We start from the raw sequence: 15,442 nt of genomic DNA on the forward strand, positions 1-15,442 counted from the left end.
CTGCCTTGCCGGCTTTCATCTTCCGCAAAGCTTTCACTACCTCTTCTCTGTTTACCAAATCATTTTCCCTAACCCTCTCACTTTGCACACCACCTCGACCAAAACACCCTATATCTGCCACTCTATCATCAAACACATTCAACAAACCTTCAAAATACTCACTCCATCTCCTTCTCACATCACCACTACTTGTTATCACCTCCCCATTTGCGCCCTTCACTGAAGTTCCCATTTGCTCCCTTGTCTTACGCACTTTATTTACCTCCTTCCAGAACATCTTTTTATTCTCCCTAAAATTTAATGATACTCTCTCACCCCAACTCTCATTTGCCCTTTTTTTCACCTCTTGCACCTTTCTCTTGACCTCCTGTCTCTTTCTTTTATACAGCTCCCACTCAATTGCATTATTTCCCTGCAAAAATCGTCCAAATGCCTCTCTCTTCTCTTTCACTAATACTCTTACTTCTTCATCCCACCACTCACTACCCTTTCTAATCAACCCACCTCCCACTCTTCTCATGCCACAAGCATCTTTTGCGCAATCCATCACTGATTCCCTAAATACATCCCATTCCTCCCCCACTCCCCTTACTTCCATTGTTCTCACCTTTTTCCATTCTGTACTCAGTCTCTCGTGGTACTTCCTCACACAGGTCTCCTTCTCAAGCTCACTTACTCTCACCACCCTCTTCACCCCAACATTCACTCTTCTTTTCTGAAAACCCATACAAATCTTCACCTTAGCCTCCACAAGATAATGATCAGACATCCCTCCAGTTGCACCTCTCAGCACATTAACATCCAAAAGTCTCTCTTTCGCACGCCTGTCAATTAACACGTAATCCAATAACGCTCTCTGGCCATCTCTCCTACTTACATAAGTATACTTATGTATATCTCGCTTTTTAAACCAGGTATTCCCAATCATCAGTCCTTTTTCAGCACATAAATCTACAAGCTCTTCACCATTTCCATTTACAACACTGAACACCCCATGTATACCAATTATTCCCTCAACTGCCACATTACTCACCTTTGCATTCAAATCACCCATCACTATAACCCGGTCTCGTGCATCAAAACCACTAACACACTCATTCAGCTGCTCCCAAAACACTTGCCTCTCTTGATCTTTCTTCTCATGCCCAGGTGCATATGCATCAATAATCACCCACCTCTCTCCATCAACTTTCAGTTTTACCCATATTAATCGAGAATTTACTTTCTTACACTCTATCACATACTCCCACAACTCCTGTTTCAGGAGTATTGCTACTCCTTCCCTTGCTCTTGTCCTCTCACTAACCCCTGACTTTACTCCCCAGACATTCCCAAACCACTCTTCCCCTTTACCTTTCTCTTCGTTTCACTCAGAGCCAAAACATCCAGGTTCCTTTCCTCAAACATACTACCTATCTCTCCTTTTTTCACATCTTGGTTACATCCACACACATTTAGGCACCCCACTCTGAGCCTTCGAGGAGGATGAGCACTCCCCGCGTGACTCCTTCTTCTGTTTCCCATTTTAGAAAGTTAATACAAGGAGGGGAGGATTTCTGGCCCCCCGCTCCCGTCCCCTCTAGTCGCTTTCTACGACACGCGAGGAATACGTGGGAAGTATTCTTTCACCCCTATCCCCAGGGATAATATACATATATATTTACATATACACATACACACACATACACATACATACGCACATATACACACACACACACATACATATATATACATATGAGAAATGTAAGAAACAATTTAGAAAACTGAAACTTCTAGCTTGAAATGAATGAAAAAAAAGAATGTCACATAATGGTTCAACCTCTGGCTATGGAAAAAAGGAAATGTATAATTTATTTACACAAACGTCAATAGCAGTTGACGTTTATGCACATACCTTCCTATAATATTTGAGAATGTCCTGTACATACAAGTACCTTTGATAGAGGACAGCCACAGCAAAAATGGTAAGATTTTGAAACAAATCATTGGTCAGGAAGCTACTGACATATTAAACAAACAAATCTTAGGTAAAAAGGGTCCTGAATACATCACCAAATTTACAACATACAATAAAAAAAATCCATAATGTTATGAAATTTATAAATTCACAACTTACAACAATAAATTTTCCCGCAATGTTAAAAAGATTAATTGAAGAAACACAAGAAAATACTATAACAAAAGAATACACGATATCCCTCGTGGTTCAGTCTGGAGATCTTGAAGGCGTCGGCTGTGCTGATGATGTCAACGTAGGCGTGGAGTTCGAACCTTCTACTGGTGGAGTTCTGGTTATACTGCTTCATGGCAATATATATATATATATATTGCAGGGAAAAAATGCAATTGAGTGGGAGATGTATAAAAGAAAGAGACAGGAGGTCAAGAGAAAGGTGCAAGAGGTGAAAAAAAAGGGCAAATGAGAGTTGGGGTGAGAGAGTATCATTAAATTTTAGGGAGAATAAAAAGATGTTCTGGAAGGAGGTAAATGAAGTGCATAAGACAAGGGAGCAAATGGGAACTTCAGTGAAGGGCGCAAATGGGGAGGTGATAACAAGTAGTGGTGATGTGAGAAGGAGATGGAGTGAGTATTTTGAAGGTTTGTTGAATGTGTTTGATGATAGAGTGGCAGATATAGGGTGTTTTGGTCGAGGTGGTGTGCAAAGTGAGAGGGTTAGGGAAAATGATTTGGTAAACAGAGAAGAGGTAGTGAAAGCTTTGCGGAAGATGAAAGCCGGCAAGGCAGCAGGTTTGGATGGTATTGCAGTGGAATTTATTAAAAAAGGGGGTGACTGTATTGTTGACTGGTTGGTAAGGTTATTTAATGTATGTATGACTCATGGTGAGGTGCCTGAGGATTGGCGGAATGCATGCATAGTGCCATTGTACAAAGGCAAAGGGGATAAGAGTGAGTGCTCAAATTACAGAAGTATAAGTTTGTTGAGTATTCCTGGTAAATTATATGGGAGGGTATTGATTGAGAGGGTGAAGGCATGTACAGAGCATCAGATTGGGGAAGAGCAGTGTGGTTTCAGAAGTGGTAGAGGATGTGTGGATCAGGTGTTTGCTTTGAAGAATGTATGTGAGAAATACTTAGAAAAGCAAATGGATTTGTATGTAGCATTTATGGATCTGGAGAAGGCATATGATAGAGTTGATAGAGATGCTCTGTGGAAGGTATTAAGAATGTATGGTGTGGGAGGAAAGTTGTTAGAAGCAGTGAAAAGTTTTTATCGAGGATGTAAGGCATGTGTACGTGTAGGAAGAGAGGAAAGTGATTGGTTCTCAGTGAATGTAGGTTTGCGGCAGGGGTGTGTGATGTCTCCATGGTTGTTTAATTTGTTTATGGATGGGGTTGTTAGGGAGGTAAATGCAAGAGTTTTGGAAAGAGGGGCAAGTATGAAGTCTGTTGTGGATGAGAGAGCTTGGGAAGTGAGTCAGTTGTTGTTCGCTGATGATAGAGCGGTGGTTGGTGATTCATGTGAGAAACTGCAGAAGCTGGTGACTGAGTTTGGTAAAGTGTGTGGAAGAAGAAAGTTAAGAGTAAATGTGAATAAGAGCAAGGTTATTAGGTACAGTAGGGTTGAGGGTCAAGTCAATTGGGAGGTGAGTTTGAATGGAGAAAAACTGGAGGAAGTGAAGTGTTTTATATATCTGGGAGTGGATCTGGCAGCGGATGGAACCATGGAAGCGGAAGTGGATCATAGGGTGGGGGAGGGGGCGAAAATTCTGGGGGCCTTGAAGAATGTGTGGAAGTCGAGAACATTATCTCGGAAAGCAAAAATGGGTATGTTTGAAGGAATAGTGGTTCCAACAATGTTGTATGGTTGCGAGGCGTGGGCTATGGATAGAGTTGTGCGCAGGAGGATGGATGTGCTGGAAATGAGATGTTTGAGGACATGTGTGGTGTGAGGTGGTTTGATCGAGTGAGTAACGTAAGGGTAAGAGAGATGTGTGGAAATAAAAAGAGCGTGGTTGAGAGAGCAGAAGAGGGTGTTTTGAAGTGGTTTGGGCACATGGAGAGAATGAGTGAGGAAAGATTGACCAAGAGGATATATGTGTCGGAGGTGGAGGGAACGAGGAGAAGAGGGAGACCAAATTGGAGGTGGAAAGATGGAGTGAAAAAGATTTTGTGTGATCGGGGCCTGAACATGCAGGAGGGTGAAAGGAGGGCAAGGAATAGAGTGAATTGGAGCGATGTGGTATACCGGGGCTGACGTGCTGTCAGTGGATTGAATCAAGGCATGTGAAGCGTCTGGGGTAAACCATGGAAAGCTGTGTAGGTATGTATATTTGCGTGTGTGGACGTATGTATATACATGTGTATGGGGGGGGGGTTGGGCCATTTCTTTCGTCTGTTTCCTTGCGCTACCTCGCAAACGTGGGAGACAGCGACAAAGTATAATAAAAAAAAAAGAATATATATATATATATATATATATATATATATATATATATATACACACACATGTACATAATTCATACCGTTTGCCTTTATTTACTCCCATCGCCACCCCGCTCACATGAAATAACAACCCCCTCCACCCTCATGTGCGCGTTAGCGAGGTAGCGTTAAGAACAGGGGACTGGGCCTTTGAGGGAATATCCTCACCTGGCCCCCTTCTCTGTCCCTCCTTTTGGGGATAGGGGAGAAAGAATACTTCCCACGTATTCCCTGCGTGTCGTAGAAGGCGACTAAAAGGGGAGGGAGCGGGGGGCTGGAAATCCTCCCCTCTCGTTTTTTTTTTATTTTCCAAAAGAAGGAACAGAGAACGAGGCCAGGTGAGGACATTCCCTCAGAGGCCCAGTCCTCTGTTCTTAACGCTACCTTGCTAACGCGGGAAATGGCGAATAGTATGAAAGAAAGAAAGAAAAGATATATATATATATATATATATATATATATATATATATATATATATATACATATATATATATATTATCCCTGGGGATAGGGGATTAAGAATACTTCCCACGTATTCCCTGCGTGTCGTAGAAGGCGACTAAAAGGGGAGGGAGTGGGGGGCTGGAAATCCTCCCCTCTCATTTTTTTTTTTTTTTCCAAATGAAGGAATAGAGGGGGCCAGTTGAGGATATTCCAAAAAAGGCCCAGTCCTCTGTTCTTAGCGCTACCTCGCTAACGCGGGAAATGGCGAATAGTTTAAAAGAAAGAAAAATATATATATATTATCCCTGGGGATAGGGGATTAAGAATACTTCCCACGTATTCCCTGCGTGTCGTAGAAGGCGACTAAAAGGGGAGGGAGCGGGGGGCTGGAAATCCTCCCCTCTCGTTTTTTTTTAATTTTCCAAAAGAAGGAACAGAGGGGGCCAGGTGAGGATATTCCGAAAAAGGCCCAGTCCTCTGTTCTTAACGCTACCTCGCTAATGCGGGAAATGGCGAATAGTTTGAAAAAAAAAAAAAATATATATATATATATATATATATATATATATATATATATTTTTTCATACTATTCGCCATTTCCCGCATTAGCAAGGTAGCGTTGAGAACAGAGGACTGGGCCTTTGAGGGAATATCCTCACCTGGCCCCCTTCTCTGTTCCCTCTTTTGGAAAATTAAAAAAAAAAAAAAAAAGCGAGAGGGGAGGATTTCCAGCCCCCCGCTCCCTCCCCTTTTAGTCGCCTTCTACGACACGCAGGGAATACGTGGGAAGTATTCTTTCTCCCCTATCCCCAGGGATAATATATATATATATATATATATATATATATATATATATATGCTTTGGTGTTACGGACTTTACCTGCTTGAGGGTACACTGCTAGTGAAAAGTCACCTTTGAACCTCACACTTATAAGAACATTCTGGCCCTGCTACTGAGTGTAGAAGAGTCATGAAGCCCCCTAAAAAGGGTTCTGGGTTTATATGAATAATTTATTATGTTTACACACTATGAAAGTTTTATTTTATGTGAGTGTGATAATTTCTGTATGTTAAAACCCAAGGTACGGAGAGTGATTGTGGGTAAGCAAGCCATCATGTCGACCCCAGCCGTATCTTATGCCATCAGGAAGTATGGGGCAAATGGCGGAATAATCCTCACTGCTAGCCACAATGCTGGTGGACCCCTGGGAGATTTTGGTATCAAGTTCAATATTGCTAATGGAGGTAACTTTTCCATTATTCTGGCAACAATGTTCTTTATTAATGATATATATATATATATATATATATATATATATATATATATATATATATATATATATATATATCCCTGGGGATAGGGGAGAAAGAATACTTCCCACGTATTCCCTGCGTGTCGTAGAAGGCGACTAAAAGGGAAGGGAGCGGGTGGCTGGAAATCCTCCCCTCTCATTTTTTTTTTTTTTTTAATTTTCCAAAAGAAGGAACAGAGAAGGGGGCCAAGTGAGGATAATCCCTCAAAGGCCCAGTCCTCTGTTCTTAACGCTACCTCGCTAATGCGGGAAATGGCGAATAGTATGAAAGAAAGAAAGAATATATATATATATATATATATATATATATATATATATATATATATATATATATATATATATATATTCTTTCTTTCTTTCAAACTATTCGCCATTTCCCGCATTAGCGAGGTAGCGTTAAGAACAGAGGACTGGGCCTTTGAGGGAATACCCTCACCTGGCCCAATTCTCTGTTCCTTCTTTTGGAAAATTAAAAAAAAAACGAGAGGGGAGGATTTCCAGCCCCCCGCTCCCTCCCCTTTTAGTCGCCTTCTACGACACGCAGGGAATACGTGGGAAGTATTCTTAATCCCCTATCCCAGGGATAATATATATATATATTATATATATATTATACATATATATTATATTATATATATATATATAATATATATATATATATATATATATATATATATATATATATATATATATATATTATATTTTTTTTTTTTATATACTTTGTAGCTGTCTCTCGCGTTTGCGAGGTAGCGCAAGGAAACAGACGAAAGAAATGGCCCAAGCCCCCCCCATACACATGTATATACATACGTCCACACACGCAAATATACATACCTACGCAGCTTTCCATGGTTTACCCCAGACGCTTCACATGCCTTGATTCAATCCACTGACAGCACGTCAACCCCGGTATACCACATCGCTCCAATTCACGCTATTCCTTGCCCTCCTTTCACCCTCCTGCATGTTCAGGCCCCGATCACACAAAATCTTTTTCACTCCATCTTTCCACCTCCAATTTGGTCTCCCACTTCTCCTTGTTCCCTCCACCTCCGACACATATATCCTCTTGGTCAATCTTTCCTCACTCATTCTCTCCATGTGCCCAAACCATTTCAAAACACCCTCTTCTGCTCTCTCAACCACGCTCTTTTTATTTCCACATATCTCTCTTACCCTTACGTTACTTACTCGATCAAACCACCTCACACCACACATTGTCCTCAAACATCTCATTTCCAGCACATCCATCCTCCTGCGCACAACTCTATCCATAGCCCACGCCTCACAACCATACAACATTGTTGGAACCACTATTCCTTCAAACATACCCATTTTTGCTTTCCGAGATAATGTTCTCGACTTCCACACATTCTTCAAGGCTCCCAGGATTTTCGCCCCCTCCCCCACCCTATGATCCACTTCCGCTTCCATGGTTCCATCCGCTGCCAGATCCACTCCCAGATATCTAAAACACTTCACTTCCTCCAGTTTTTCTCCATTTAAACTCACCTCCCAATTGACTTGACCCTCAACCCTACTGTACCTAATAACCTTGCTCTTATTCACATTTACTCTTAACTTTCTTCTTTCACACACTTTACCACTTATTATTTACACACTTATTATTATTATTATTATTATTATTATTATTATTATTATTATTATTATTATACTTAATTGCTTTCTCCAGCATCAGTGAGGTCGTGCAAGGAAACAGACGAGGAATGGCCCAACCCACACATGTATACACATAAATGCCTGTACATGCATATGTACATACATCTACATTTCAATGTATACATAACACATACATACACAGACATACAGTATACATATATACACATGTGCATATTCATACTTGCTGCCTTCATCCATTCCTGTTGACATCCCGCCACACACAAAATAGCAAAACCCCCCCCAGCGAGGCAGCTGTAGGAACAGACAAAAAAAGGCCATATTCATTCATACTCAGTCTAGCTGTCATGTGTCATATTTCATACTTTTCCTTTGTGTTGGTAAAAATTTTCCTAGTTTATTGCTATATATATTTTTCATAGTGTTTAGACTTAAATTTACAATTTGTAGTAGAACTTCAACTGGTCAAGTAGCAATATGTTCAAGAGGGATATTCACATAGTACAAACTTTGATCAGTGTGTGTTGAGGCTACCATTAGTTTTCTGTTTCTATTTGTTCACAGTCTTCTGTGTTTTATATTGTATAGGTGATACTTTAGTTGAAGATCTCTTCATGAATCAGACAGCATAACTATATTGGAAAATGTAAATTTGTTAACCTTGGATTATTATTATATCTGTGAAAAAGATCTTTACCAAAGCAATTTCTGAATAAGAGTGAATGAATTTTGCCCTTGCAGCCCCTGCCCCTGATCATGCAGTAGATAAGATCCATGACCTGACCAAGAACATCCTAGAGTACAGGATCTGCCCAGAGCTTGACTGTGACATACATATTGTCAGCAAAAAAGAGTTTATGGTAAGCATCTTGGTGTAACTAATTGGTGACTGATGTAGGAGAGTTGACATCTGTGTATTTCATGAGCATATTTAGTCCCACACTGCTTGTAGGGTAGCCCATGCATGATTCCAGACACAAAAGTTATAGTGCTGCAAAACACATTTTCTGTATTGCTTTAGGCAAAGTATCCTGTTTGTTGGCTAAGTTAACAAGGATATGCAAATTTACTGGACTTTCATTTGTTTGTGATATTGAAGTGCCAGCATATTGAGTGTTGATATATGCATTCACAGAAGCAATTAGTTATATATGCTGCTTATTCTTCTATGAAGTTATATATCAAATGATAGTTGAAATATTGTGATTACTGATGTTATTCTGCTCTTATGCTGATAATTGTTGAAACTTAGGACAGTATTAAAGTTAAATAGTATAATTTGTGCCCCCTATTATCCTGAGTTTATCTTGATATTTATTTTATTTATTTTGCTTTGTTGCTGTGTCCCACGTCAGTGAGGTAGCGCAAGGAAACAGACGAAGGTAGCGCAAGGAAACAGACGAAAGAATGGCCCAACCCACCAACATACACATGTATATACATACACATCCACACACGCAAATATACATACCTATACATCTCAATGTACACATATATATACACACACAGACATACACATATATACACATGTACATAATTCATACTTTCTGCCTTTATTTATTTATCTTAATACATATATTTATTCATCTTAATACATATATATATATATTCTGTCGCAGGTGAATTCTCGACCATTTGAGGTTGAGGTGATTGATCCAGTTGAAGATTATGTAGAGTACATGAAAAATATATTCAACTTCAAATCCATTCAAACCCTTCTCCAGAGATCCAATGGCCATCCTCCTATGAAATTTATGATCAGTTCTATGCTTGGAGGTAAAGTGTAAATTGTTTTCTTTGCTGTGATGATTCTTTCTGGGTCTTGTGTCAGTTGTGTACATTTTCTAGACCAGGGAGAATGAGCATCATGTTTAATGCTGGTCTTTTTTATGTGTGTACATAGATGTTAAGGGTTGGGAAAGGGGAGAAAAGAATGGAAAGGCGAGAGAGAGGGGGAAATGCAAGCTTAAGTAGGAAAGACATGTAGTGAGAAGGAAAAATGAGAGTGGACAAGGCTCACAATTAGCAGTTCATTTCCCAGTTGAAAGTCAGGTACCAACTGGTAGAGCTGTTTTATAACTGAGGTTGTGGTCATGATCAACAACATGTTGCAGATTCGGCCCATAGATATAGTTGAAGCTTTATGGCTTGCATTCAAGTCACATAACACTAAGAGTGAGCCACATGTAAGTTTTTGGTATCTTCTCCCTGTACCTTATTTTTATTATTTAAAGAATTCACAATCTATACTCAGTACAATTTAAAATCAGTTTCTTAGATTGTGAATTTCATGGAGTGAAATGGGACTTTATTATGAAAAGAATTACAACCAATGATTAACATTATATAGAATCTCTAAGAAGTGTGAGATTTTTATCATATTAAGATTTCTTGAGATAAGATGGATTTTAGTTAAAAGCCTCGTATTAAAGCCATGAAAAAATATGCCTGATGATAGAATAATCTGATGTAGATACTTGCTACAGCACAAAACTGATGTAAAAATTTGCCAGATATTGTTGGAACTTAGAAAAGCAAATGGATTTGTATGTAGCATTTATGGATCTGGAGAAGGCATATGATAGAGTTGATAGAGATGCTCTGTGGAAGGTATTAAGAATATATGGTGTGGGAGGAAAGTTGTTAGAAGCAGTGAAAAGTTTTTATCGAGGATGTAAGGCATGTGTACGTGTAGGAAGAGAGGAAAGTGATTGGTTCTCAGTGAATGTAGGTTTGCGGCAGGGGTGTGTGATGTCTCCATGGTTGTTTAATTTGTTTATGGATGGGGTTGTTAGGGAGGTAAATGCAAGAGTTTTGGAAAGAGGGGCAAGTATGAAGTCTGTTGGGGATGAGAGAGCTTGGGAAGTGAGTCAGTTGTTGTTCGCTGATGACACAGCGCTGGTGGCTGATTCATGTGTGAAACTGCAGAAGCTGGTGACTGAGTTTGGTAAAGTGTGTGGAAGAAGAAAGTTAAGAGTAAATGTGAATAAGAGCAAGGTTATTAGGTACAGTAGGGTTGAGGGTCAAGTCAATTGGGAGGTGAGTGTGAATGGAGAAAAACTGGAGGAAGTTAAGTGTTTTAGATATCTGGGAGTGGATCTGGCAGCGGATGGAACCATGGAAGCGGAAGTGGATCATAGGGTGGGGGAGGGGGCGAAAATTCTGGGGGCCTTGAAGAATGTGTGGAAGTCGAGAACATTATCTTGGAAAGCAAAAATGGGTATGTTTGAAGGAATAGTGGTTCCAACAATGTTGTATGGTTGCGAGGCGTGGGCTATGGATAGAGTTGTGCGCAGGAGGATGGATGTGCTGGAAATGAGATGTTTGAGGACAATGTGTGGTGTGAGGTGGTTTGATCGAGTGAGGAACGTAAGGGTAAGAGAGATGTGTGGAAATAAAAAGAGCGTGGTTGAGAGAGCAGAAGAGGGTGTTTTGAAGTGGTTTGGGCACATGGAGAGGATGAGTGAGGAAAGATTGACCAAGAGGATATATGTGTTGGAGGTGGAGGGAACAAGGAGAAGAGGGAGACCAAATTGGAGGTGGAAAGATGGAGTGAAAAAGATTTTGTGTGATCGGGGCCTGAACATGCAGGAGGGTGAAAGGAGGGCAAGGAATAGAGTGAATTGGAGCGATGTGGTATACCGGGGCTGACGTGCTGTCAGTGGATTGAATCAAGGCATGTGAAGCGTCTGGGGTAAACCATGGAAAGCTGTGTAGGTATGTATATTTGCGTGTGTGGACGTATGTATATACATTGTATGGGGGGGGGGTTGGGCCATTTCTTTCGTCTGTTTCCTTGCGCTACCTCGCAAACGCGGGAGACAGCGACAAAGTATAAAAAAAAAAAAAAAAAAAAATTGTTGGAACTGTGTACAACAAATGTTTTTGGCAAATTTTTTAATAAATTTGTCTTCTTTCTTTAATACTTGTTCACTGTTTCCCATGTTAGCAAGATAGTGATAGGAACAGACAAAGGAAAGGACTCATTTGCTCACATCTATTCTGTATCTGATGTGTAATGCACTGAAAACCACATTAAGCCATCCACAACCAGATCCTGTGGACCTTTCTGTGGTTTCCTCCAATAGTTTCATATTCCCAGATTCAGTCCATTTAAAGCATGTCGTCCCCTGTATACCACATCGCTCCAGTTCACTTTATCCTCTGCATGTCTATCACTCTGAATTTTCGTACCCCCAACACTCAGAATGTTTCTCTGTCCATCCTTCTATCTTTTATTTGGTCTCCCCCTTCTCCTTGTCCCATCCACTTTTGTTTAAGTTTTGGGGTTATTATTCAGTGCTTATTATATTATCATTATTATACTTTGTTGTTGTCTCCCGCGTTAGCGAGGTAGCGCAAGGAAACAGACGAAAGAATGGCCCCACCCACCCACATACATGTGTATATACATGATGTCCACACATGCACATATACATACCTATACATTTCAATGCATACATATACATACACAGACATATACATATATACACATGTTCGTAATTCATACTTGCTGCCTTCATTCATTCCCGTCGCCACCCTGCCACACATGAAATGACAACCATCTCCCCCCGCACGTGCGTGAGGTAGCGCTAGGAAAAAACAAGAGTGCTATATTTCCTTAAATATTTGGTACATTGTTGGCATGAAGAGTTTGCTGCTGTCTAGGGAATGAGGGAGAAAGTTGCCCTGTTAGAATAAATGCCATGCACGTTTGGTTTGGTCTTACATTAGTGTTTAAATAGAGCAACACACTGTGGATAATTTACATAAAAGATATCTTGAAATTCACATGAAGAAATTAAATGACAGAGAAGGTGGGAGTGAAAGTGAAGTCTTTCTTAATGGGCCCATTTGAGATGTTTGCACTTAAAACACAAACTTCATATAATCTTCCTAATATTCAGTATTTTATGTTTTAGTGACTGGGCCCTATGTTCGTCGCATTTTCTTGGAAGAACTCAAAGCCAGCCCAGGGTGTGCCATTGATATACATCCCACAGAAGACTTTGGAGGTTGGTTTTATAAACATTTCTTTATTCATATTTTGGTGTATTATAGTGTTCTTTTGCTCATACTCAAGCGATGACTATGTTTGAATGTATGGAGAGAGATTATGTTGGCAGACCACATTGCCAAGAATGTTTGGATATTAAGCCTAAACTACAAAAAATCGTGTCAGAAGATTTTTTAGTCTTTTTCTCTCTTGCTTGCTGGTTTGGTATTCAGTGTTCAACCATTGTCTCATGACAACCTGATGATTTAATGGCACCTTTCAGTGATTGTTCCTTTATGTTTTGTTTTTAAGTAGTCCATTTTTAATTAAAGAATTTTGATTAATAACATTATCATTTGTTATTGGTTCTCATTGTTACAAATGCAGTTCTTTTCACGTGAAGAATTTATATGAAGTACCGGCTTGGTGCACATTTGAGTGGTTATCATTATGGAGTAAGGCCCTAGAACTAAGTAAAGTTGACTGCCATAGCTATAGTGTGAGGGATATGAGGTTAAAATGTTTACAAATAGAAATACATAGCACAGATGAGTTTTTTAAAGAACTAGTAACAAGCTTTTTTTTCCAGTATGCTGGCTGAAGTTGGTTAAGGAGGTAACAAAAAGAGAAAAAGTTGCATGTACAGAGCAGGTTAAAATAAGGGTGAATGTATGGGATATTTTATGCTGAAAGATTTTGAAAAAGGACACAGGTTTGATGGATGTGTGTGAAATGAGGTTGTTTAGGGGCTTGGCTATGAAAGTGATAGAAAATTGTAATAAGAAAATTAGAGTCAAGGAAGGTTTAGTGTTTATGAAAAGATACAAAGGAAGCATTGATTGAATTCCAAATTAATCATCTGGTCCTAAGAGCAGATGTTAAAGACTCATTTTATAATAGGATATGTGTCTACAATTGCTAAATAAGGAAATTTTTTAGGATAGGTGAAAACACAGGATAGGTGAAAACACAGTAGTGTTAGAAAACCTGAATGTGATGGATCTTGCATGTGGGTATATGGTCAAGATGAGATATCAGCTGCAGAGCTGCTTGACTAGGGAGTGGATAGAGTTTTGGTTTAAAAGATATAATATGAAAATTAATGGAAAACTGTCAAGAAATATGGGGAGGGAATATATGAAAATTAGTAATTGACAGCATTATCATAGAAGAGCTAGATGCCATGATGAACTAGGTTTTAGTGGAAGAGCAAAATTTTTGGATCTCACATTTGCCTTGAGAATGTCAGTTGTGATAATTGCGGAGATTGTGATATGCTTATACCACCGCAGTGAATAAAGATTGGTACTGATATCATCTGATAAGGCGGTGATATTATAGACAAATGGTATTGATATCATCTGATAAGGCATTAATATTGTAGACAAAATGAAATGTTGAAGGAAGAAGCACATAATAGGGACTGATTCAGTGGTTTACCATATATATGAAAATATTATAGAGATAAGCCACATACTGTATTAGCTTAGATGATGGAGTTAGGGACTATGATTGTGATGTGATGAAATGAACTGAAAATTGGGTAAGTCTAAGAATATTGTAAGCAAACTAAACCAGCTCTTCTGAGCAGATTTAAACATTATTCAAAGTTTGATTAAAGGAACATTTGTATAGCATGTGAAGAGGTTTGGAATAGGCACAAAAGATAAAGTGTTGTCTTGGATGGAGGAATTTTGTGAGATATGATAGAAGGGGTGAAAAATTGAGAGCAGGGAATTACATGTTATATAGTAATGTAGTTTTAAAAGCAAGGATAGAGCCTGAAGAGGTTTTAGAAAGCATCACAAGAAATAGGAAGGTGATCAAGCTTTTCAGAATGCATCTACTCTGTGTGGATGTTGATAGCAGACATTATGCTCTCTAAATATATATAGAAGTAAAAATGAAAGGAGGAATGAAAGCAAACACATTTCAAAGACTTGGACATCAAGCAGAGATCTGGGTAATTAAGGATAGTTTGGTAACTGGAGAAGTGTATTGAAATTTGAAATTGTAAAGGTGATGGGAGCAGCTGTGAGCAAGGTTTAAAAGAATGTTAACCAAATGGATACTGGGGAACTGATGGTTGGAAAGAGCAAAAGAAGATGGAAACAGTGATGGAAGATAGAAGATGTGAATAAGGGGTTGTGGTGGTCATAAAGTGAGACTGATAAAGAATACCATAATATTTGATGAGTCAGGAGGGCTTTGCATGTGCCTTGGCCACTCCTTCGAGGGAGTTCCATTTGGAACAGACATCAGAGATAGATAGATGATAGGGCACAGCAGTAAAGATATCTGAAGAATGTGCAGTTCATTAAACAGGCTATTGATAATTTGTTTTAATTATTATATGTGATTTCTTCCCAATTCTTTCTTTGTAGGTCGCTACCCAGATCCCAATATGACGTATGCAATTGACTTGATAAAGACCATGAAGGAAAAAGAAAGTGATTTTGGGGCAGCCTTTGATGCTGATGGGGTAAGGAATTTGATGCACTTGATGAGATGATTTCAAAAAAGGCTGTCTTTGTAAAATATTTGTCTAACTATATATATTCTTCATACATCAGTAGGTGTATTTGTATCTTGTCATCATCTTAGGGT

General features: G+C 39.3%; 1 protein-coding gene across 1 annotated transcript in view; it reads left to right on the forward strand.

Moving 5' to 3' along the window:
• The window catches only part of LOC139757386 (phosphoglucomutase-1-like), a 45,972-nt gene that overhangs the window by 12,198 nt on the left and 18,332 nt on the right, over positions 1-15,442 (forward strand). Inside the window, exons 3-7 of the mRNA XM_071677818.1 lie at positions 5,971-6,133; positions 8,581-8,699; positions 9,459-9,615; positions 12,762-12,854; positions 15,220-15,317. Coding sequence (XP_071533919.1) covers positions 5,971-6,133; positions 8,581-8,699; positions 9,459-9,615; positions 12,762-12,854; positions 15,220-15,317 — 630 coding nt within the window. The remainder of the gene's footprint in view (positions 1-5,970; positions 6,134-8,580; positions 8,700-9,458; positions 9,616-12,761; positions 12,855-15,219; positions 15,318-15,442) is intronic.

This window comes from Panulirus ornatus, chromosome 26 (assembly GCF_036320965.1).
Source record: "Panulirus ornatus isolate Po-2019 chromosome 26, ASM3632096v1, whole genome shotgun sequence".
In the NCBI taxonomy this organism is placed as follows: Eukaryota; Metazoa; Arthropoda; class Malacostraca; order Decapoda; family Palinuridae; genus Panulirus; species Panulirus ornatus.